This window comes from Bombina bombina, chromosome 6 (genome assembly GCF_027579735.1).
Source record: "Bombina bombina isolate aBomBom1 chromosome 6, aBomBom1.pri, whole genome shotgun sequence".
Lineage (NCBI taxonomy): Eukaryota > Metazoa > Chordata > Amphibia > Anura > Bombinatoridae > Bombina > Bombina bombina.
In genome coordinates, this window is record NC_069504.1 from 354,684,716 (window position 1) to 354,708,446 (window position 23,731).

Here is a 23,731-nt window from a genome sequence, read left to right on the forward strand (position 1 = left end):
ATGGTACTTGGAATTTCAGGGAGATTGCATTCTATTTGCTGGCATCAGGGAGCCGCTATTAAAATCAGGGAGACTCCCTGAACTTCAGGGAGAGTTGGGATGTCTGGAGTTATAACAGAACATGGATCAGACCATGTTTTCTAATATGATGTTGCGGTGCCTTACAGACAAAAGTTTAGTACAGTACTTATCAGTTTTTTATGCTTATTTTCATATTCATCATTTATATCTTGAAGAGCAATTATGTGACTTTCTCTAGTAATTTTATGACTTTAATATATTCCATCATCCACTTTTTTTGCTCCATGCAATATCCTAACCGGCTTTTTGCGCGCATAGGGTTTAGCGTGCACGAAAACTTTTACTTTCAACTTGTAATACGAGTGTTATCCGATGCGCGCAAAAAGCTTACTTCTTACGGAGTTAGGGCGGAGCAGCAGCGTTAAATACCGCTCCACTTGCAATCTGGCCCTTAGGCCTAGAGTTGGGCGGTAGCCGTCAAAACCAGCGTTAGAGGCTCCTAACGCTGGTTTTTACCGCCCTCTGGTATTTGGAGTCAGTCAGGAAAGGGTCTAACGCTCACTTTTCAGCCGCGACTTTTCCATACCGCAGATACCCTTACGTCAATTGCGTATCTTATCTTTTCAATGGGATCTTTCTAACTCCGGTATTTAGAGTTGTGGCTGAAGTGAGCGTTAGAAATCTAACGACAAAACTCCAGCCGCAGAAAAAAGTCAGTAGTTAAGAGCTTTCTGGGCTAACGCCGGTTTATAAAGCTCTTAACTACTGTGCTCTAAAGTACACTAACACCTATAAACTACCTATGTACCCCTAAACCTTGGTCCCCCCACATCGCCGCCACTCGATTAAATTTCTTTAACCCCTAATCTGCTGACCGCCACCTACGTTATACTTATGTACCCCTAATCTGCTGCCCCTAACACCGCCGACCCCTATATTATATTTATTAACCCCTAACCTGCCCCCCACAACGTCGCCACCAGCTACCTACAATAATTAACCCCTAATCTGCCGCTCCGTAAACCGCCGCTACCTACATTATCCCTATGTACCCCTAATCTGCTGCCCCTAACACCGCCGACCCCTATATTATATTTATTAACCTCTAATCTGCCCCCTCAACGTCGCCTCCACCTGCCTACACTTATTAACCCCTAATCTGCCGAGCGGACCGCACCGCTACTATAATAAAGTTATTAACCCCTAATCCGCCTCACCCCCGCCTCAATAACCCTATAATAAATAGTATTAACCCCTAATCTGCCCTCCCTAACATCGCCGACACCTACCTTCAATTATTAACCCCTAATCTGCCAACCTAATCTCGCCGCTACTGTAATAAATGTATTAACCCCTAAAGCTAAGTCTAACCCTAACACTAACACCCCCCTAAATTAAATATAATTTAAATCTAACGAAATAAATTAACTCTTATTAAATAAATTATTCCTATTTAAAGCTAAATACTTACCTGTAAAATAAATCCTAATATAGCTACAATATAAATTATAATTATATTATAGCTATTTTAGGATTTATATTTATTTTACAGGTAACTTTGTATTTATTTTAACCAGGTACAATAGCTATTAAATAGTTAAGAACTATTTAATAGCTAAAATAGTTAAAATAATTACAAAATTACCTGTAAAATAAATCCTAACCTAAGTTACAATTAAACCTAACACTACACTATCAATAAATAAATTAAATAAAATACCTACAATTATCTACAATTAAACCTAACACTACACTATCAATAAATTAATTAAATACAATATCTACAAATAAATACAATGAAATAAACTAACTAAAGTACAAAAAATAAAAAAGAACTAAGTTACAAAAAATAATAAAACATTTACAAACATTAGAAAAATATTACAACAATTTTAAACTAATTACACCTACTCTAAGTCCCCTAATAAAATAACAAAGACCCCCAAAATAAAAAAAATGCCCTACCCTATTCTAAATTACAAAAGTTCAAAGCTCTTTTACCTTACCAGCCCTGAACAGGGCCCTTTGCGGGGCATGCCCCAAAGAATTCAGCTCTTTTGCCTGTAAAAAAACACATACAATACCCCCCCCCAACATTACAACCCACCACCCACATACCCCTAATCTAACCCAAACCCCCCTTAAATAAACCTAACACTAAGCCCCTGAAGATCTTCCTACCTTATCTTCACCTCACCGGGTATCACCGATCGGTCCTGGCTCCAAAATCTTCATCCAACCCAAGCGGGGGCTGGCGATCCATAATCCTGCGGCTGAAGAGGTCCAGAAGAGGCTCCAAAGTCTTCATCCTATCCGGGAAGAAGAGGCGATCCAGACCGGCAACCATCTTGATCCAAGCGTCATCTTCTATCTTCATCCGATGAGGAACGACTCCATCGTGAAGACCTCCAGCGCGGACCAATCTTCTTCCGACGACGTCCAACTGAAGAATGACGGTTCCTTTAAGGGACGTCATCCAAGATGGCGTCCCTCGAATTCCGATTGGCTTATAGGATTCTATCAGCCAATCGGAATTAAGGTAGGAAAATTCTGATTGGCTGATGGAATCAGCCAATCAGAATCAAGTTCAATCCGATTGGCTGATCCGATCAGCCAATCAGATTGAGCTCGCATTCTATTGGCTGTTCCGATCAGCCAATAGAATGCGAGCTCAATCTGATTGGCTGATCGGATCAGCCAATCGGATTGAACTTGATTCTGATTGGCTGATTCCATCAGCCAATCAGAATATTCCTACCTTAATTCCGATTGGCTGATAGAATCCTATCAGCCAATCGGAATTCGAGGGACGCCATCTTGGATGACGTCCCTTAAAGGAACCTTCATTCGTCGGGAAGTCGTCGGTGAAGATGGATGTTCCGCGTCGGCGGGATGAACATGGATCCGGAAGAAAGAAGATTGAAGATGCCGTTGATAGAAGACTTCAGCCGGATCATGGACCTCTTCAGCTCCCGCTTGGATAAAGACTTAGGTTAGGATTTATTTTACAGGTAAATTTGTAATTATTTTAACTATTTTAGCTATTAAATAGTAATAGCTATTGTACCTGGTTAAAATAAATACAAAGTTACCTGTAAAATAAATATAAATCCTAAAATAGCTATAATATAATTATAATTTATATTGTAGCTATATTAGGATTTATTTTACAGGTAAGTATTTAGCTTTAAATAGGAATAATTCATTTAATAAGAGTTAATTTATTTCGTTAGATTTAAATTATATTTAATTTAGGAGGGGGTGTTAGTGTTAGGGTTAGACTTAGCTTTAGGGGTTAATAAATTTATTAGAATAGTGGTGAGCTCCAGTCGGCAGATTAGGGGTTAATGTTTGAAGTTAGGTGTTAGGGAGGGCAGATTAGGGGTTAATACTATTTATTATAGGGTTAGTGAGGCGGATTAGGGGTTAATAACTTTATTATAATAGCGGTGCGGTCCGCTCGGCAGATTAGGGGTTAATAAGTGTAGGCAGGTGGAGGCGACGTTGTGGGGGGCAGATTAGGGGTTAATAAATATAATATAGGGGTCGGCGGTGTTAGGGGCAGCAGATTAGGGGTACATAGGGATAATGTAAGTAGCGGCGGTTTACGGAGCGGCAGATTAGGGGTTAATAATAATATGCAGGGGCGGCAGAATAGGGGTTAATAAGTGTAAGGTTAGGGGTGTTTAGACTCTGGGTACATGTTAGAGTGTTAGGTGCAGACGTAGGAAGTGTTTCCCCATAGCAAACAATGGGGCTGCGTTAGGAGCTGAACGCGGCTTTTTTGCAGGTGCTGGCCGCGTCCGTAAGCACCGCTGGTATCGAGAGTTGAAGTTGCGTTAAATATGCTCTACGCTCCTTTTTTGGAGCCTAACGCAGCCATTCTGTGAACTCTCAATACCAGCGGTATTTAAAAGGTGCGACCAGAAAAAAGCATGCGTAGCTAACGCACCCCTTTGGCCGCAGAACTCTAAATCTAGGCGTTAGTGAGGTATTTTTAAAATTTTAATTTATTCTCTAAAAGTGATAAAGTGATAGCTCTGCTAAAAAAAAAGTATAATTTGTGTTTGCACTAGTCAATTGAGTGTAAATGACGAAAACCTACTTTACTGCAGAAGTATAAAATGGCTCTGCACTCAGAGGGTTAAAAAGAAAGCTGAAAGCCCTAAGGAAAAAAAAATAGCACAAGTCACCAGGATTGTGGACCGAATGCGAACATTTTAAAGAAATGGTAAATGTATGGTGTAACGTAATTTATTTATTTTTATGTGTGCGTGCGCACGCACGTGATAAATACGTTTATTAGATGCATTATCTCAGAATAAGTCGTCTGGGCCGTTACCCTTACACATAGACTATTATTATCATACGCGTTTTAATACAGACATTTAGCTGATATTGAATCAATATATTTCAATTCGTTTGAAACATTCGAATACATTTTGTAAAGTAAACAATATGCAGCAGCTGGACATAATCCAAAAAGGCATGAGTTTTATACCCCAAAAACAGCGGTGGTTTCTACCGCCTAAATCCGTAAATATATAAGCCAATCACGATCCTCCTACCATGAGTCTGACAGGGAGCTGTAATGTTGTGAACAACAGCTTTATAGCAAGTGAGTCATCGGCGAGTCATCAGTAAACTGTTTTCTGATTGGTTACTGTTACTGAGTGGGCTGTATGGTTTCTGAGGAAGATGGCGGTTGTTGGTGGACAGTTCTCTGATTTACGTGAGATTAAAAAGCAGTTGCTGAGTGTAAGCTGGCTGTGTAGGGAACGCGGGTTGATGCACAGTGTTAAATGGTGAGAGGACCTGGCAAATATATATATATATATGTGTCACATCCTGCGGTAGATCTTTGTGCATGATACATATGTTCCTTTTTGCAGAATACTGAAAAATGTAAAAAAATACAGGGACACCCGCAAAACATGAGCTATACAGTAATAGCACATTTATGTGTCATCCTGATTGTAACGCATAGAAGAGCAGGGCTGTGTAGCAAATCCATGGTTAAAGACCATTATGCAAATCTTTATACCTACATACTCAAACAAAACTTAAAGTTCAAAGAAACATTCATGTAACTGTAAGAAATATTAAATAAAAGTGCGGAAAGAAAATGCTGTGATGTTTGGTTGGTAATTGTGGCACAAGTACCGAAGGTGGCACTTACACCTCTAGGCTACCACTGTGCTTTGTAGTTTTATTGGCTGCATTTGTAGTGCTAAATATTTTTGTCATTAATATATTCTATAAATCGTTAATTAAAAGTTAAATGGATTGGATAGAGCAAGACATTTTATACAACTGTCCATTTTACTTTTATAATCACATTTTGCTCAGTTCTCGTGGTATTTGTTAAAAGGATAAACTAGTCAAAATTAAACGTTCGTGATTCAGATAGAGCATGCAATTTTAAGCAACTTTCTAAGTTACTCCCAATTATTAAATTTTCTTCGTTCTCTTGGTATCTTTATTTGAAAAAGCAAGGATGTAAGCTTAGGAGCCAGGTCATTTTTGGTTCAGTACCTAGGTATCACTCGCTTATTGGTGGCTACATTTAGCCACCAATCAGCAAGCGCTACCTAGGGTGCTGAACCAAAAATGGGCTGACTCCTAAGCTTACATTCCTGCATTTCACATAAAGCTAGAGAGAGAACGAAGAAGAAAAACGATAATAGGAGTAAATTAGAAAGTTGCTTAAGATTGCATGCTCTATCTGAATATTGAAAGAAAAAAAATGGGTTTCATATCCCTTTAAATAGTAGTCTAAGGAGAGTTTGTGAATTTGTCTTTAACCATCTGGCACCAGTGCTTGCAACAATGTTTATAGCAATGTTATGCATATTTGCAAACACTGCTGCCATAGAGTGCTAAAGACATTCCTAAAATTCTATCAACCTACCTAGGTTTAGTCTTCAACAAGGGATACCAAGAGAAAAAAGCAAATTTAATAGTAAAAGTTAATTTGAAAGTTGCTTAAAATTGCTTGCTCTGTCTGAATCATGAAAGCTTAGTGTTGACTGTAATGATTTTGATTTATAGAACACTTACTCTGGTGAGCTGAGGAAAATTTGAGGTAAAACATCTTTCTTCTTTACACAGAGATGCTCCGGTGATATTTTCTTGTCAGCTTTTTACAGTTATTCTGCATCACTTTCAAGTGATTTAGCATATGAGTATTATGTCCCTTTAAGTTACCACAAGCATTGATAAAATACTTTTAAATCAGGGCTCAACAAACACAGGTACCAGGGAGCCACTGGTGCCTTAAAATTAAAGGGACATTCCAGCCATAATTGGAATTCACATGGATGTAATTCAGTTTTGAATATAAGCATTTTTGTAATATACATGTATTAGCAAAAATGCTTCTAATAAAAGTTATAGCCATTTCAAAAGTGTATTTAAGTATGCACCGTGCACCAGCATTTTAAACACAGCACTTGCTGAGAGAGCCTAAGATGCTGGTACCATCTGGTAATGACTCAGTTTATTAATTGCTGACTGACATAATACAACTCCCACTGGTACTCTGAGCAGCAGCAGTATTTAAAATGCTTGTGCACTGAGAATATCTAGTTATGCCTCACGTGCAGACAAAAATGTTAACACTAAAACAGTGATAACTTTTACTAGTAGCACATGTATATTGCAAATATTTTTATTTTCAAAGATGTAATTCATCTATGTGTATTTAATTTTTGACTGTAATGTCCCTTTAAGCCCTGGCATCCTGGTTTAGAGTCTCAAAGACATCCATGCGTTCCCTTCGCTGTCTGCCACCAGCTGCACCTAAACTTTAGTTTGATGAGGCTTCATCCTTTCTACAACTCACAGATGAGAAATACAAATACATCTTCATGTATTGGTTTGCTAAATAATGTGTGTCTTTATAATATTTACACACGCACACTTCTTGTTTTATATTATGATGTTGTCATAGGGATGGCCAAACGTTTCTGGCTCCTAAATTTATGTTGAGCTCTGCTTTAAATGGGAAGTTGTTGAACTGCACATACAGATTGTATTAGGTCAAAAAGCATTGTGGTGTCCAAACAATTAGAGAATTTAGAGCTGCTATATGAAAAATATACATGTGTTACATGGAGCATGTGATTTATTTTTGTTCAGGGCATCAGAACTTGCTTTCTCTTTGGAGTCTATCCCTTTAAATGAACTGCCTCCCACTCCAGAGCTTACTGAGGTATGTTAAGAGCAAGTGGAGTAATGCAAGTTGTTGTAATTCTTTTATTTTTCTTTGGGGGGGGGGGGGGCAGGGTACTGTTTTACATTTTACTATTAAATATATAGCTTTGTTTCATTGGTTGGTTTATTATGCTAATTAAATGGATGCTGAACCCAATTTTTTTTTCTTCCAGGATTCAGATAGAGCATGCAATTTTTTTTCTTTGTTCTCTTGCTATCTTTATTTGAAAAATAAGGCATCTAAGCTAAGGAGCCAGCAATTTTTTGGTTCATACCATGGACAGCACTTGTTTATTGGTGCTGTCCAGTCAGCAAGGACAACCCAGGTTGTTCACCAAAAATGAGCCGGCATCTAAACTTACATTCTTGCTTTTCAAATAAACATACCAAGAGAATGAAGAAAATTTCCTGTTGTGTAATGCTTCAGGCATGTGCACGCTACTTACCTAGGTATCTCTTCAACAAAGAATAACATGAGTGAAAAAAATTGATAATAGAAGTAAATTGGAAACCTTTTAAAAATTGTATCCTCTATCTGAATCATGAACTACATTTTTGGGGTTTAATGTCCCTTTAAGTGCCTTTTTACAACACGAATGAAGTCCCTGTGTGCTAAAATTTAAAATGTTACTAGACTTAAAGGGACATGAAAACCAATGTTTGTTCTTTAATTATTTAGATAGGACATATACTTTTAAAACAACTTTCCAAGTTACTTCTATTATAGATTTTGATTCATTCTCTTGATATCCTTTATTGAAAAAGCAGCAATGCACAACTGGGAGCTAGCTAAGCACAAATGTAAACCAATGACAAGGCATATATGTGCAACCACCAATCAGCAGCTTGCTCCCAACTCTTGAGTCTACTTAAGTATCCTTTTCAACAAAGAATACCAAAAGAACAAAGCAAATTAGATAATAGAAGCAAGTTGGAAAGTTGCTTAAAATTGCATGATCTAAATCATGAAAGGAAAAAATTGTGTTGCATGTCTCTTTAAACTATAGTGCAACATGGAGAAATGGAGTTTCACTACTTTGTTTACAAGACAAGACTGCATTGCTGGCCTTTATTATAATTTTAAAAGTACTTCTCTTTGCTCTTGGGGTAACAACCAATTTAACATTTTTGGGGGTATTAGGTTGAATTTAAATGTATCTGGTATGTTGCAAAAAGATTGATAGTTCCCAGTGCAGATGTTTTTTATGTTGATTGAAAATCCTTCTTATATATATCTATATTTTGTCGCAGGAAGATGCACACGATCTGGATGCCTATACGCTCGCTAAATCTTACTTTGATTTGAAGGAGTATGATAGAGCTGCATACTTTTTGCGAGGTTGCAAAAGCCAGAAAGCCTACTTCCTCTATATGTACTCCAGGTATTTGGTAAGAACATAAAAAGATTTTAATATTTGTTTCACTATAGCAAAAGCATCCCTTTGACTTCTTTTTTAAATAACCCTTTAAGGGTCAGATTACAAGTGGAGCTCCACTTTGTAATACGAGTTAGGTGAGGCGCGCAGCAAATGTAAATATGAGTATGTATATGATTATGCACATCATATATACACAGCTAACAACTTTAGCCCCCAAAAACTGCTTAGTGCGTTTTTTTTGTTTTGTTTGGTTTTTAAATGCTCTTTTTTTTTTTTTTTTAATTTAAAAAAAAAAAAAAAGGAAAATTATCCAGAGGTGTGACCTCTGGTTAATTTTCAGAGCACTAATTGCTACCACAAGCTTGGGGTAGCAATATATACTGTGTATTGGGGGCACATAGTTTATCTAAATCCTGAAAAAAAATATACAAAATATATTCTGTAGAACTGACAGAATAATTTAGCAGGTACTTTATACAAATAACTGCTGAATCTGTTTATAGGGACACTGAACCCAAATTTTTTCTTTCGTGATTTAGATAGTGCATGCAACTTTCTAATTTACTACTATTATCAATTTTTCTTCATTCTCTTGCTATCTTTATTTGAAAAAGAAGGCATCTCTAAGCCAAGCAGCCAGCCGATTTTTTGTTCAGTACCCTGGACAGCACTTGTTTATTGGTGGGCGAATTTATCCACCAATCATCAAGAACAAACCAGGTTGTTCAACAAAAATGGGCCGGCATCTAAACTTAGATTCTTGCTTATCAAATAAAGATACCAAGAGAATGAAGACAATTTAATAATAGGAGTAAATTAGAAAGTTGCTTAAAATTGCATGGTCTATCTGAATCACAAAATAAAAAATTGGGTTCATTGTCCCTTAAAGCTTTATGGTCTTTCTGCAAATGTAAGTTTTAACTGTAGTACAAGAGAAGTGTAGAGATGTGATTGTAAACAGCATGAGCCCATGGGATTGCAAAACAAGCCGATAACTGACTAGCCAGCTTAACACATTTATTAAAAATATGGGAGCATAAACTTTGTGTGTGTATACACAATCCATAACATTTTCACATCTGTTGGCATTATGAAGCAGTGGGTGGGGGCAGTGTCATACTTAACAATATTACAGCATTTATAATTGTTACTTGAGCTATCCAAAGCACACATTAATTGCATAATGTAATATAAATGGACTTAATAATAATTAGTGCAAGAAATATTAAAATTATCTAATTTTAGCTTATTTTGGCTAAATGTTAGTTATTTTATTGTCTTGAAGTGATGGTAAATCTGAGCGTTTAAAAAAAACCTAGGATTTACCATCACTAAAAATGAAGGAGACTTTCAGTGATCACCTAGTAAAAAAAAAAAAGTGCTAAAGTCAGCACCTCCGGCTGCCCACGGCACAGCGCTCTTTACCAATTAGGTGATGTTTCCACCTCTAAACCAATAGCCGTGCTAGCATACAGAACACTGTCAAATGACTAGACCGGCTATTTGTTTAGAGGTGGAAACGTCACCTTGTTGAGAGAAGAGCTGTGGGCTAGGAGCCGCAGCATACAGAGGGTGAGTTTAGCACTCTTTTTTTTCTTTTTCTTTATTTTCTAAGTGATCATTGAAAGTCCACTTTATTTTTAGTGATGGTAAATCCTAAACACTTTGATTTACCATAATTTTAAATGTTAGGGGGGGGGGGGGGGGGTCAGTAAAATAAGGTTGGTGGTGTGCCCATTTAATAGGTTCTGGGGAGAAAACTGCACATTGTGTTTTAAATGGGAGGGTTTCATGGATAATTAAATTGACATGATTCCCTTATACAGCATTATTTTAACTCCTACTTTTCACTGTGCAAATTACATCACTCTGTCTGGCATCCAAAAGGGTTAAAGTAATGTGGGAAAAGCTACATAGACAGTGAAAAGGATTTTTATAGGCAGGGTAATATGGGGCGCTATAGCTGACTTGCACAGCACACTGATGAGGCTCTACACAGCAACCGTTTGTTATTACACAGTTCCTGCAGCACAAAAGCAGAGTGCTTTTGGCAGTAGTAAATCTCGGCAGATATGGGGGAAGAGCAGGGTCTAGCTGGGGGTTGTGTTGTCTTTCCAACCGTCCTGCTTTTAGAGCCATTACTGGGAGTAATAGAATGTGCATGCTGCAGGGGAGGTCAGATGGAGTGCACACTGCTCTCACCGAGCACCAGAGCACTTGTAATGTTGCAAGTTTTTGTAACCTTTTCCCTCCTAGCAGCAGTAATACAGGGAACAGTGAAACTACTTCCACACAACTGGTGTACACTGTGCTGCAAACACCATATATGACAAGGCTCTCCCAGAAGTATACATAGCCCTGCACCTCTCACATTGTAAGTAACAGTCAAAGCACTTTTTGGTGTGCCAGGGCTAGTTTTAGAAGTGTCACTAGTACCTGGAATAATTAAGCACGGACTTACAATTTTAAGTAGTAACAATCCACTACCTCGGACAGCTGCTCCAGCTTAAAGCTCTCAACCCATTCATCCTCCTCTTACTATTGATTACTTTGTGACCTGTTCAAATCTCATTCCCAGCTCAATACTTCTCCCAGCAAGTGATATAAGCCATCCACACCCCCTTTTGCTTTCCCTGCAGCATAGCACCAGCCACAAGCCTGTCACAGCCAGACAGCAGACTATAGGGCAAATGAACCACACTGTATCTGATAGATATAGAATAGTAACTGCAGAGACGCAACCCAATCTAGAGCTACAAGAGGGGAAAGTGAAGAATCTATAGTTCTAGTCAGCAACATTAGTGCGCCAAGGGATTTGATTTGGAAGTCAGCCAGGCTTTTTAGGATTTAGCCAAACATAGCCCAAAGGCAGAACTTTTCCGCACTATCTGATATATATATATATATATATATATATATATATATAAAATTTTATTTTTTTTAATGATTTTTATTGAGGTAATAAAAAGTAACAACAAAACAGGAAATATGTCCAGACATATGTCTAGGTTAATAACAGTCATAATACAATTCTCATACTATTAATAGAGCTAAGACATGGAAATACAATTGCTGTTATTGTAAACACAGTATCTAAACCGCCACAATGTCATGAAGAAGTATATGCAGATTTTTATTATACAGAATATGCTGTACAAAGAAAAATAGGGCAACTCTTAAGGTGGGCAGTGACACTGTGTCCAAAATTAGCAGTGAATGCCTGGGACATACGAAAATTAAACCTCATTTTTTTTTTTTTTTTTTTAAATTTCTTTTTATTGAGAGCCAAGTTGTGGAGACATCAAATAACATTTCCAGATAATACTATGAGAATTACATTCACAAATACAATAAAGATTTAACCTATACAGAGGTAACATTGTGTATAACATAGCAGTAGTCCATGAAAGCAATATATGACAAATGTCAGTACACAAGAGGCACTTTACATCTTTCCAATGCCGCTTACAGTCTTGCTGTCCCCACATACTCCGCTCTTCCATTTTACCTTTTAACAGTATCCCCAACTAATCCCCTACCCACCCCCCCAACTGTCTAATAAATTAAAACCACCGGTACAGAGATCCCTAGTCTGGGGGTCAAGCAGATTGAGGTGTATTGTCATTTAAGGATGTCTCTCTTAATGTAACAGCAGTTTGAATTTCTAAACCTATGTCTCTTGCCCCACTGAACAGTCGCCTATCACTACATAAAGTGAGAGTGAAGGAAAATGTTTGTATGGATATAACCCAAGCAATTAAAACAGTAAACAGTATGTTAAAGGTCAACATGCACATGCCTTTCGAATTGAAGGTGAGGGTGTTGCGGCCCAAATTAAGCGTGTATAATGGTGTGAGTAGCAATTGTGATAGAAAAGGCAAAACCCCCCGCTATAACACAGCGCAAAAAAAACTTTCAGTAAGGATATGATAAAATGTGTTTCTACATCTGATATAGCGAACAAGTAAAACAAAGATCTATTGTGAACTATTTACCATGGTCTATGTGAGCATTAAGGAGTAAACCTGTGACAGCCGTTCAACAGTATCTACGTGGAGGATTCTAAAAGAACTATTCCAAAAACTTGGGCGGCTGCATGTGGTCCTGACATTCATAGCCTAAGGAGACCATGAGCTAATCAATAAGGTATAGGTAGGAACAGCATTATTACATGCAGGCATATCTTATTTGTATATATGTTTGTTTTTTTTGTTTGTTTTTTGTCTGGATGAGCAACATAGCAACATGAATGCATAACCCATACTGTAGGTGGCATTATCTCTTGTTTGCACAACAAAATTCAAGTTCACAACAAGTCGTAAGCTTCCTCTCCAGCAGACAAACACATTGTTAATATGGGGCTAGGAACAATAAAGATAGGTTCCATTATTGCTAAGCCTACCTAGTAAACTTACCCCAGACTAGGGTTGATGGGAGTTAACATGATTTAGTTAGAGATTAAAGCAGTAACAACAATGACAGTTAATATGCTCAGTTCCAAGTGAATATATGGCTACGATGAGAAACTAGTGGTTCATCGGTGTATTCCCTTAAACTGATAAATAAACAAACTAAAACAATATAACCAGAACATTAACAAAAACAGAACAATAGTAAACATAAAGAGAGATGTGAACTCTCAGGAGACAGCCTCGCAATCACTCGCTACCGGCTGCTCTGCCTATACTAGCACAACGAAAACTGGTATGTGGGAGCAGGGTCAGACACCTTTAAGAAACGTTGCTTAAAATTTTATAACAGAAGTATGTCCAGTTGTATTCATGAAAATAAACCTGTATGTCCCAATACCGTGCAACCAGCGTCACCTCCAGAAGTTCATATATTAACCAACTCCGGTAGGACAGCAGGGATACAGCAGCTTCTCCTCAATAATTATCTGCCCGGTCTCACGGTAGAAATGTTCATAAAAAGAGGTCAGGGTGTTGACTAAAGGAATCTGTATGTAAGCAAGGCTGTTTGTTCTCGGAGTACCGGCTTGTTGGGTGGGCTTTTGTCTAGATCCGGATATGGGACGCTCATGTCTGTCACTGTATGCAGCGTTAGATCCGCCTGGAGTATTGAAGGACTCACAGAATGAGGTAAGCTGATAATATGGGAGTCTCATGTGCGGAGAAGGTGAGGCCGTGTCCGTTTCTTGTTGGTCACCATCTCCATGCCAGAGACGCCGTTCTCCATGTAGAGTCGCAGCCCCACAGCGTAAGCTTTCAGTTGCTTGCTTACCAGAGGCCATATATAGTCCCATTTGTTCAAAGGACCCCGCGGCAACTTCCACTTCTAGCTTGTCCTGCTCCAGGTTCACAAGTGTCTGTAACTCAGCTGGATTAGCAGCTTCGCAAAGTCGAACATCTGGGAGAAGGTGGCGGTCAGCCAACAAAGATGGCGGCTTAAGAGCCTGCGTCTCAGTCAATAGGCTCAGCATGGTTGCTTCCAGTTTAATGAAAGTTGGAAGAAGAAGGGCTTTTAGAGTGGTGAGTACGTCCTGTACCTGTCTATCTGCAGTTGATATAGCGATAGTCATTGGAACCGTATCAAAGAGTCTGTGCATAGTTGCAATCCCTTATGGATTTTTTCTTTTAAACTGACTTCCAGGGGAGAAGCGTTTGAGAGGCTTCTATCTGCTGAGGGTTCCCGGACAGCTTGCCTGTCAAGGGAGATGCAGATGGCTTAGAGAAAAAGGCAAATTTTCAGGTATTGAATCAGGGTTTCTGCAGAGCTAAAAGTTCTTGCTGCCTTCTTCTAGGTCCGCCCACCGGAAGTCTAAACCTCATTTTTTAACTTTTTGTTTTGGGAGGGAAAAAGGAGTTCAGCGGGCAAGAGCCGCTCGGAGATAAGAAGGGGGAGGGGAGGGGGCGGAGCTATTTAGGGTAGCTGTCTAGTTAAGCTTTGTGTCCCCAAGCTTTTGAATGTTATTCTAAATCAGCAAGAAAACTAATATGCTTGCTATGTAAGTAGGAAGGCATATATCATGCTAGAGTTAACTAGGCCCAGAGTACAATCTAGGTTTGCAAAACAATCCTTAATAAATAGAGGAAGACAACACAGTAAGAGCACATAGGCTTAAGCCTCATATAACATAACTGTTGCTTATAGCTAGGCTTATTCACATTAGAAATGTTACTGGACAACATAGGAAGTGCAGTATCTATTGATAAGTGGTCAAAACTCAACGGACACTGCAAACTAACATAAGAGAGCACACAACCAGGGCCAACATGGGTAGGAATATTTTGTGTATAACATGTGCTTTCTTCCGGTTCCAAAAACAATACAGGTAACTTACACCCAGTAGTTAGCATCCATAAAACTAAGCTATTAAATATGTTATGTTCTCCAGGCATTGGTAATGTATAAAATATCCTAACCATTAAAGTCATACACGTCCCCTCTCTGTGTAGATGGCAAAGTTAAATAATTATATATCTCGAGTTACATAACAAAGCACAATCCAATTCAAAACGAGATAACAAGCTATAAAGGTCTATGTAGCATTACAGATACACATTTGTAATAACCTCATGATTATGATATGTTAAGGGCATAGAATATGTATTTGTCTGTGTGCAATATATCTGTGCATAAACAAAAAGAATCAAAGAGTATGTCCTATTATTGGGAAGTACTGTAGGAGCTATAAGATATATTGGGAAACAATAGAATATGGGCATAAATTACATGAATTGGATGTATATCATGGAGATATCTTAACTTATTTTGCGGAATCCATGAGTAGTTTTGAGCTCATAGTGATATATGGGATAAAAAGTGAGCTTAGTAACTCTCTGTAGGGGGTTGTAACTAGCTAGCCTAAATAAAATGAACGTGTAAAACCTAGCAAAGTGGGTGTATAATGAGTATAAATAGACGAAGCGTACAGAAGGTTTATATATAAGGACCCCAATCACCAGTTCAGAGCATAAGAAGTATCCTGCTCCTTATTAGGGAAACCTATATATATTAATGTGGGAGATATTTAATGTGCTTATGGTAGAACACAGGAGGGTCAGCTTTTCCTATTCTCAGTAGGGGGTGCGGTATAACAACATATTAACAAATAGGAGGTGTGAGATCAGTTGTAGGTGAAATTTCACTGAGAAGTAGAAAATTAGTAAATGCTAGCAAAACTGTTAAATTGGGCTACTCTGTATGTGAAAAAATACTAAGCTATCTAGCTCATGTGGAGATTGTGGGGGATAATAGCATCCTTAAGTTATCCAGCTAACTGAAGGCCCCAAGGAAAAAAAGACAATTTCACAATATTTAGGGAATGCGGGCTATCTACAGAGGGTTAACTATGAGCTTGGACGTTGCTAGTGGGTACTTGCAGGTTTAAATTATAGATAGAGAGTCAAGCATGGAACAAGGTATAACTATGCCCGCTAAAAGGAGAACCTTGTCCCAATTCACAGCACAAATCTAGACATCCACCATTACAATAACTGTATCATATATATATGTGAGGCTTACTAGGGAAACATAAATAATGATGGGCTAATCCTCTTTAACATGTGCACTAAAGAGTCCAACATACCATGCAAACTGTTCTACAAACTTTTCTCTGGAAAGTGATATAACAGTGCACATGGGAGTGTGTATGTACTGTAGAAGTTAACCAATATCAGAAAATTAAAACTGAACCTTCCGTATTCACCACACTGCAGCAATATAAAACTTTAGCTCTAATGAAGAACAATAAAAAAAAAAAACGTGTAACTCTAGTATTAATAGCTTGCAAACTGACGCCATTATGTGAATATGTGAAGTCCTTAGCACATAACTGAAATAATAGGACTATTTTGACTTATTTACTCTCATAAAAGTATTAGTCCAGAGTTCTAATAGTAGTCAAGCCAGAGTCACCATTGGAAGGAACTAGTGCACGTAAAGGGTGGGATTCCAAGGCAAACTAACCGGCATTAATATATCAAGAAAACAAGCCATGTGAGTAAGCTTAAGTGAAATGCCCTCTGTCTCTCCGTAAACATGCTTTCGCTTGAGTCTTTGCAGTTCAGTCTGCCTAAGTCAAAAACTTACAATCCCGTTACTCTAACTGCCACGGCATCTAAATCATCCAAGGCTCTTGCGATATTGACTACGACGTCCGGGACCTCTGCCAAATGTGCTATCAGAACCTTTAGCTAGCATCCATTCCCTTCTGGAGAGTTGAACAATGCTGAGAGTGCGCACAGAGAACCTGCAACACCTTTTATCATCGAGACATTGCCTCTAGGATCCCAAGCATGTGGAAAATATGCTCTCTTCAAATAACTGCAAGAGAAAGGATTCCAACGGTCGTTCTGAGCAAAAGATTGTGAGGCTCCAAATATTATATTGCAGGTTGGGGAGAGGTCCTTGACAGGGCTCTTATTAATGAGAGAGGTAGCCGTATGTAGAGGGAGATATAGTGAGGGTCCTGGGTGGTTATTGGGACTCATTAAATTATGCGTAAGCTCCGTTGGAGATAAAGTCCCCAAAGCTGGAACTGCTGCGTTTAGACCTTCCACCAGGTGACCAGCCGCAAAGTACCAGGTTGGGGAAATGTATGTTGGCTTTTGCGCTTGCAATGAAATCTCCCCCTCACGTTTTCCAGAAGCGGCCTGCGTTGTTCCAAGTTTTCTTGTTCCCCTACTCTACTGTCAAGGGGTAGATTTTCACTTGTCTGCGTGGTGCAATCTCTACCCGAGTTGCGACAGAGGACGGAAACATCTGCAAAGATGTTGTCCATCTTAGTCTCCAGGTTTGCGAGTAGACGTTTGATGGTGGTGTGAAACTCCTCCATAATTGAGCCTATGCAGTTTCGTGTCAGTAAATCTCAATTAGCTCAACACGGAGGACTTAGATGGGTGTCGTAATTACCAATGTAGGCCACAGCTTAGCTTCACATGGGTCTAGAGAATGACATAAGCAAACCTGGTGTCGTTTGATGCAGAATGAGCTGGAGAATGTGGATCTGATAGTTAAAATGTGGAATGATATATTTGCTCTTGTATAATCAGCTTATTATTATAAAGCTGAGAGCTCCATATTTTTGCGTCTGGTCCTGGTTGCCTCCTAGCCACGCCCCCCTGCAATATATTTTTAGTGAAAAAATTCTTGGAGGTCATTTAGATATAAAATTCAATTGTAAATTAGACAGTTACACTAAAGCACCAGTTCAATTGCATTGCAAATTAGCTGCAGACAAAAAAAGACATATTAAAATGTTTCTTGAATATATTTGTTTCATTTTTCTCTTGGTCTATGACATCACAAGGTAGAAATATAGTCACAGCTTTGCAGACCGGGAAAGGCTAGGTGGCAGGGTTGAAAAATCCCTGAGAGCCAATCAACAATTAGTGCGCTGCCACTTTGCAGCAATGCTCCATATTTAACTGTTCCCTTCAAACAGCATTTTACGCTGGATGCACTGTGTTAAGGACAACTTGCACAGTGCAGCTAGAGCAAAGCTCTGTTTGAAGAGAACAGTCTAATGTGGAGTAGTGCTGCAAAGTGTAAGCGCTAACAGTTCCTGCATGTGTCCTATTCTTTCTGCAGACATGCTGCATTTTCTGCGATGACATTTCAGATCACAGCATGTTCTACCTTAGGGCATATGAGTAAATCATCCATGTACTATAATAATAAAAATGTTAAATTGTATATCATGTTTTTGAACCTGTCCCTTTTTCCTAACCCCCAGTTTACGAGCTTTGCTGGCAGGTTCTTAACTGGTGAATCTAGATCTGATATCTAGATACATTTTAATTTCAGTATTGAGCACTCTCTTTATTTTTGATGTGAGACTTCTTTCTGTGAACAGATATACAGCATAGATATCACCTTCATTGAGTATATGTTCACTAGGTGCTTATGCACTGTTACATATGAGTGACAGAAATGTGGTGTGCACAAGGATTTTTGCTGTGTGCAAGGACACTGTTGGGCAGCAAGTTTATCTGGAGAAAATAGGAAAAGAAACTGCTGTGTGACTGCTCTAGCTTAGATCCAATAACATTTAGAAACATATGGCTAGATTTAGAGTTTTGTCGGTAACGACCCGAAAATCTAACGTCGGCTTTTTTCTGGCCGCACCATAAAAATAACTCTGGTATTGAGAGTCCACATAAAGGCTGCTTTAGGCTCCAAAAAAGGAGCGTAGAGCATATTTAACGCAGCTTTAACTCTCGATACCAGAGTTGCTTACGCAAGCAGCCAGCCTTAAAAACGTGCTCGTGCACAATTCCCCCATAGAAAACAATGGGGCTGTTTGAGCTGAAAAAAAACCTAACACCTGCAAAAAAGCCGCGTTCAGCTCCTAACGCAGCCCCATTGTTTGCTATGCGGAAACACTTCCTACGTCTGCACCTAACATGTACCCCGAGTCTAAACACCCCTAACCTTACACTTATTAACCCCTAATCTGCCGCCCCCGCTATCGCTGACCCCTGCATATTATTATTAACCCCTAATCTGCCGCTCCGTAAACCGCCGCTACTTACATTATCCCTATGTACCCCTAATCTGCTGCCCTAACATCGCCGACCCCTATATTATATTTATTAACCCCTAATCTGCCCCCCACAACGTCGCCTCCACCTGCCTACACTTATTAACCCCTAATCTGCCGAGCGCTACTATAATAAAGTTATTAACCCCTAATCCGCCTCACTAACCCTATAATAAATAGTATTAACCCCTAATCTGCCCTCCCTAACATCGCCGACACCTAACTTCAATTATTAATCCCTAATCTGCCGACTGGAGCTCACCACTATTCTAATAAATGTATTAACCCCTAAAGCTAAGTCTAACCCTAACACTAACACCCCCCTAAATTAAATATAATTTACATCTAACGAAATTAATTATCTCTTATTAAATAAATTATTCCTATTTAAAGCTAAATACTTACCTGTAAAATAAATCCTAATATAGCTACAATATAAATTATAATTATATTGTAGCTATTTTAGGATTAATATTTATTTTACAGGCAACTTTGTAATTATTTTAACCATGTACAATAGCTATTAAATAGTTAAGAACGATTTAATAGTTACCTAGTTAAAATAATTACAAAATTACCTGTAAAATAAATCCTAACCTAAGTTACAATTAAACCTAACACTATACTATCATTAAATTAATTAAATAAAATACCTACAATTAAACCTAACACTACACTATCAATAAATAAATTAAATACAATTCCTACAAATAACTACAATGAAATAAACTAACTAAAGTACAAAAAATAAAAAAGAACTAAGTTACAAAAAATAAAAAAATATTTACAAACATAAGAAAAATATTACAACAATTAACTAATTACACCTACTCTAAGCCCCCTAATAAAATAACAAAGACCCCCAAAATAAAAAATGCCCTACCCTATTCTAAATGACTAAAGTTCAAAGCTCTTTTACCTTACCAGCCCTGAACAGGGCCCTTTGCGGGGCATGCCCCAAGAAGTTCAGCTCTTTTGCCTGTAAAAAAAAACATACAATACCCCCCCCCCCCAACATTACAACCCACCACCCACATACCCCTAATCTAACCCAAACCCCCCTTAAATAAACTTAACACTAAGCCCCTGAAGATCATCCTACCTTGTCTTCACCTCACCAGGTATCACCGATCCGTCCTGGCTCCAAAATCTTCATCCAACCCAAGCGGGGGCTGGCGATCCATCATCCGGTGGCTGAAGAGGTCCAGAAGAAGCTCCAAAGTCTTCATCCTATCCGGGAAGAAGAGGCGATCCGGACCGGCAACCATCTTGATCCAAGCGGCATCTTCTATCTTCATCCGATGACGACCGGCTCCATCCTGAAGACCTCCACCGCGGATCCATCTTCTTCCGGCGACGTCCAACTGAAGAATGACGTTTCCTTTAAGGGACGTCATCCAAGATGGCGTCCCTCGAATTCCGATTGGCTGATAGGATTCTATCAGCCAATCGGAATTAAGGTAGGAATATTCTGATTGGCTGATGGAATCAGCCAATCAGAATCAAGTTCAATCCGATTGGCTGATCCAATCAGCCAATCAGATTGAGCTCGCATTCTATTGGCTGATCGGAACAGCCAATAGAATGCAAGCTCAATCTGATTGGCTGATTGGATCAGCCAATCGGATTGAACTTGATTCTGATTGGCTGATTCCATCAGCCAATCAGAATATTCCTACCTTAATTCCGATTGGCTGATAGAATCCTATCAGCCAATCGGAATTCGAGGGACGCCATCTTGGATGACGTCATTTAAAGGAACCGTCATTCTTCAGTTGGACGTCCTCGGTGGAGGTCTTCAGGATGGAGCCGGTCGTCATCGGATGAAGATAGAAGATGCCGCTTGGATCAAGATGGTTGCCGGTCCGGATTGCCTCTTCTTCCCGGATAGGATGAAGACTTTGGAGCCTCTTCTGGACCTCTTCAGCCACCGGATGATGGATCGCCAGCCCCCGCTTGGGTTGGGTGAAGATTTTGGAGCCAGGACGGATCGGTGATACCTGGTGAGGTGAAGACAAGGTAGGATGATCTTCAGGGGCTTAGTGTTAGGTTTATTTAAGGGGGGTTTGGGTTAGATTAGGGGTATGTGGGTGGTGGGTTGTAATGTTGGGGGGGGGGTATTGTATGTTTTTTTTTACAGGCAAAAGAGCTGAACTTCTTGGGGCATGCCCCACAAAGGGCCCTGTTCAGGGCTGGTAAGGTAAAAGAGCTTTGAACTTTAGTAATTTAGAATAGGGTAGGGCATTTTTTATTTTGGGGGTCTTTGTTATTTTATTAGGGGGCTTAGAGTAGGTGTAATTAGTTTAAAATTGTTGTAATATTTTTCTTATGTTTGTAAATATTTTTTTATTTTTTGTAACTTAGTTCTTTTTTATTTTTTTGTACTTTAGTTAGTTTATTTCATTGTAGTTATTTGTAGGAATTGTATTTAATATATTTATTGATAGTGTAGTGTTAGGTTTAATTGTAACTTAGGTTAGGATTTATTTTACAGGTAATTTTGTAATTATTTTAACTAGGTAACTATTAAATAGTTCTTAACTATTTAATAGCTATTGTACATGGTTAAAATAATTACAAAGTTGCCTGTAAAATAAATATTAATCCTAAAATGGCTATAATATAATTATAATTTATATTGTAGCTATATTAGGATTTATTTTACAGGTAAGTATTTAGCTTTAAATAGGAATAATTTATTTAATAAGAGAGAATTTCGTTAGATGTTAATTATATTTAAGTTAGGGGGGTGTTAGGGTTAGACTTAGCTTTAGGGGTTAATACATTTATTAGAATAGCGGTGAGCTCCATTCGGCAGATTTGGGGTTAATAATTGAAGTTAGGTGTCGGCAATGTTAGGGAGGGCAGATTAGGGGTTAATACTATTTATTATAGGGTTAGTGAGGCGGATTAGGGGTTAATAACTTTATTATAGTAGTGGTGCGGTCCGCTCGGCAGATAAGGGGTTAATAAGTGTAGGCAGGTGGAGGCGACGTTGAGGGGGGCAGATTAGGGGTTAATAAATATAATATAGGGGTCGGCGGTGTTAGGGGCAGCAGATTAGGGGTACATAAGGATAACGTAGTTGGCGGTCGGCAGATTAGGGGTTAAAAAAATTAATCGAGTTGCAGCGATGTGGGGGGACCTCGGTTTAGGGGTACATAGGTAGTTTATGGGTGTTAGTGTACTTTAGAGTACAGTAGTTAAGAGCTTTATAAACCGGCGTTAGCCCAGAAAGCTCTTAACTACTGACTTTTTTCCTGCGGCTGGAGTTTTGTCGTTAGATTTCTAACGCTCACTTCAGACACGACTCTAAATACCGGAGTTAGAAAAATCCCATTGAAAAGATAGGATACTCAATTTATGTAAGGGGATCTGCGGTATGGAAAAGTCGCGGCTGAAAAGTGAGCGTTAGACCCTTTTTTGAGTGACTCCAAATACCGGAGGTAGCCTAAAACCAGCGTTAGGAGCCTCTAACGCTGGTTTTCACGGCTAACGCCAAACTCTAAATCTAGGCCATAGAATTTGACGGTAGATAAGAACCAAAAAGGCCAATCAATTCTACCCATATTACACGTTACTTTTTCCTTAGGATAGCCTTATGCATGTCCCAGGCATTTTTAAATTCCTTTAGTCTTTGTGTTTACCACCTCAAATAGAAGTTTATTCCATGAATCCACCACCCTTTCTGTAAAAAAATGCTTCCTTAAATTTCTCCTGAATCTGCTACCCTCTAACTTTAGATTGTGACCCCTTGTTTTGGCATTCATTTTTTTGTGAAAAATGCTTTCAGCTTCTATTTTATTAAATCCCTTCATATATTTGAAGGTTTCTATCATGTCACCTCTTTCCCTTCTATCCTCTAAACTATACATATTTAGATCATAGAGTCTTTCTTTGTGCATTTTTATATTTTAGACCATGTACCATTTTAGTAGCCCTCCTTTGGACAGCTTCTAGTTTATTTATATATTTCTGGAAATATGGTCTCCAGAACTGTACACAGTATTCCAGATTTAGTCTAACTAATCTGTAAAGTGGCATAAGAACATTGCTATTTCTGATACTAATACCTCTTCCAATGCAACCAAGTATTCGACTGGCCTTACATTTACATAAGCTGTATGGTATATAAGTTTTGTGTAACTAAGGAGTTAAATTATTGCTGTGTGCTTCATGATATATATCATGTGGCACATGAAACATTCTGGCTCCTATGATTTTGGGCAGTCTCCTAGATTTTGAATAAATATGTCACGCCCTGAGAGTTTTGCTTTAGAACTGTCAGAATATTCTATTTCCATAGTTTTTATTTTTTTAAATGACTGCTGATAAAGCATGTAAACTCCTTTCTACCCATGTCACTATTACAATTTTTACAATTATTCTAACTGCATTATGTGTGTTTTTTTTTTTATAGTCTGGTGAAAAGAAGAAAGATGACGAGACTGTTGATAGTTTGGGTAAGTCGTTCTGAATTCTTACAGGGACATTTAACACTGAGATGGTGATATAAAATGATAAAGTGTGTGTGTGTGTGTGTGTATATATATATATAATATAAACTTTTTGCTGTATTGACACAAAAACTTTACACTTATTTTGTCAACAA

General features: G+C 38.5%; 1 protein-coding gene across 1 annotated transcript in view; it reads left to right on the plus strand.

The window, feature by feature from the left end:
* The first annotated feature begins 4,680 nt into the window (after nt 1-4,680).
* CDC23 (cell division cycle 23) overlaps nt 4,681-23,731 on the plus strand; it is a 109,866-nt gene continuing 90,815 nt past the window's right edge. The window contains exons 1-4 of the mRNA XM_053717023.1: nt 4,681-4,826; nt 7,162-7,234; nt 8,488-8,625; nt 23,540-23,582. Coding sequence (XP_053572998.1) covers nt 4,720-4,826; nt 7,162-7,234; nt 8,488-8,625; nt 23,540-23,582 — 361 coding nt within the window. The 5' untranslated portion in view covers nt 4,681-4,719. The remainder of the gene's footprint in view (nt 4,827-7,161; nt 7,235-8,487; nt 8,626-23,539; nt 23,583-23,731) is intronic.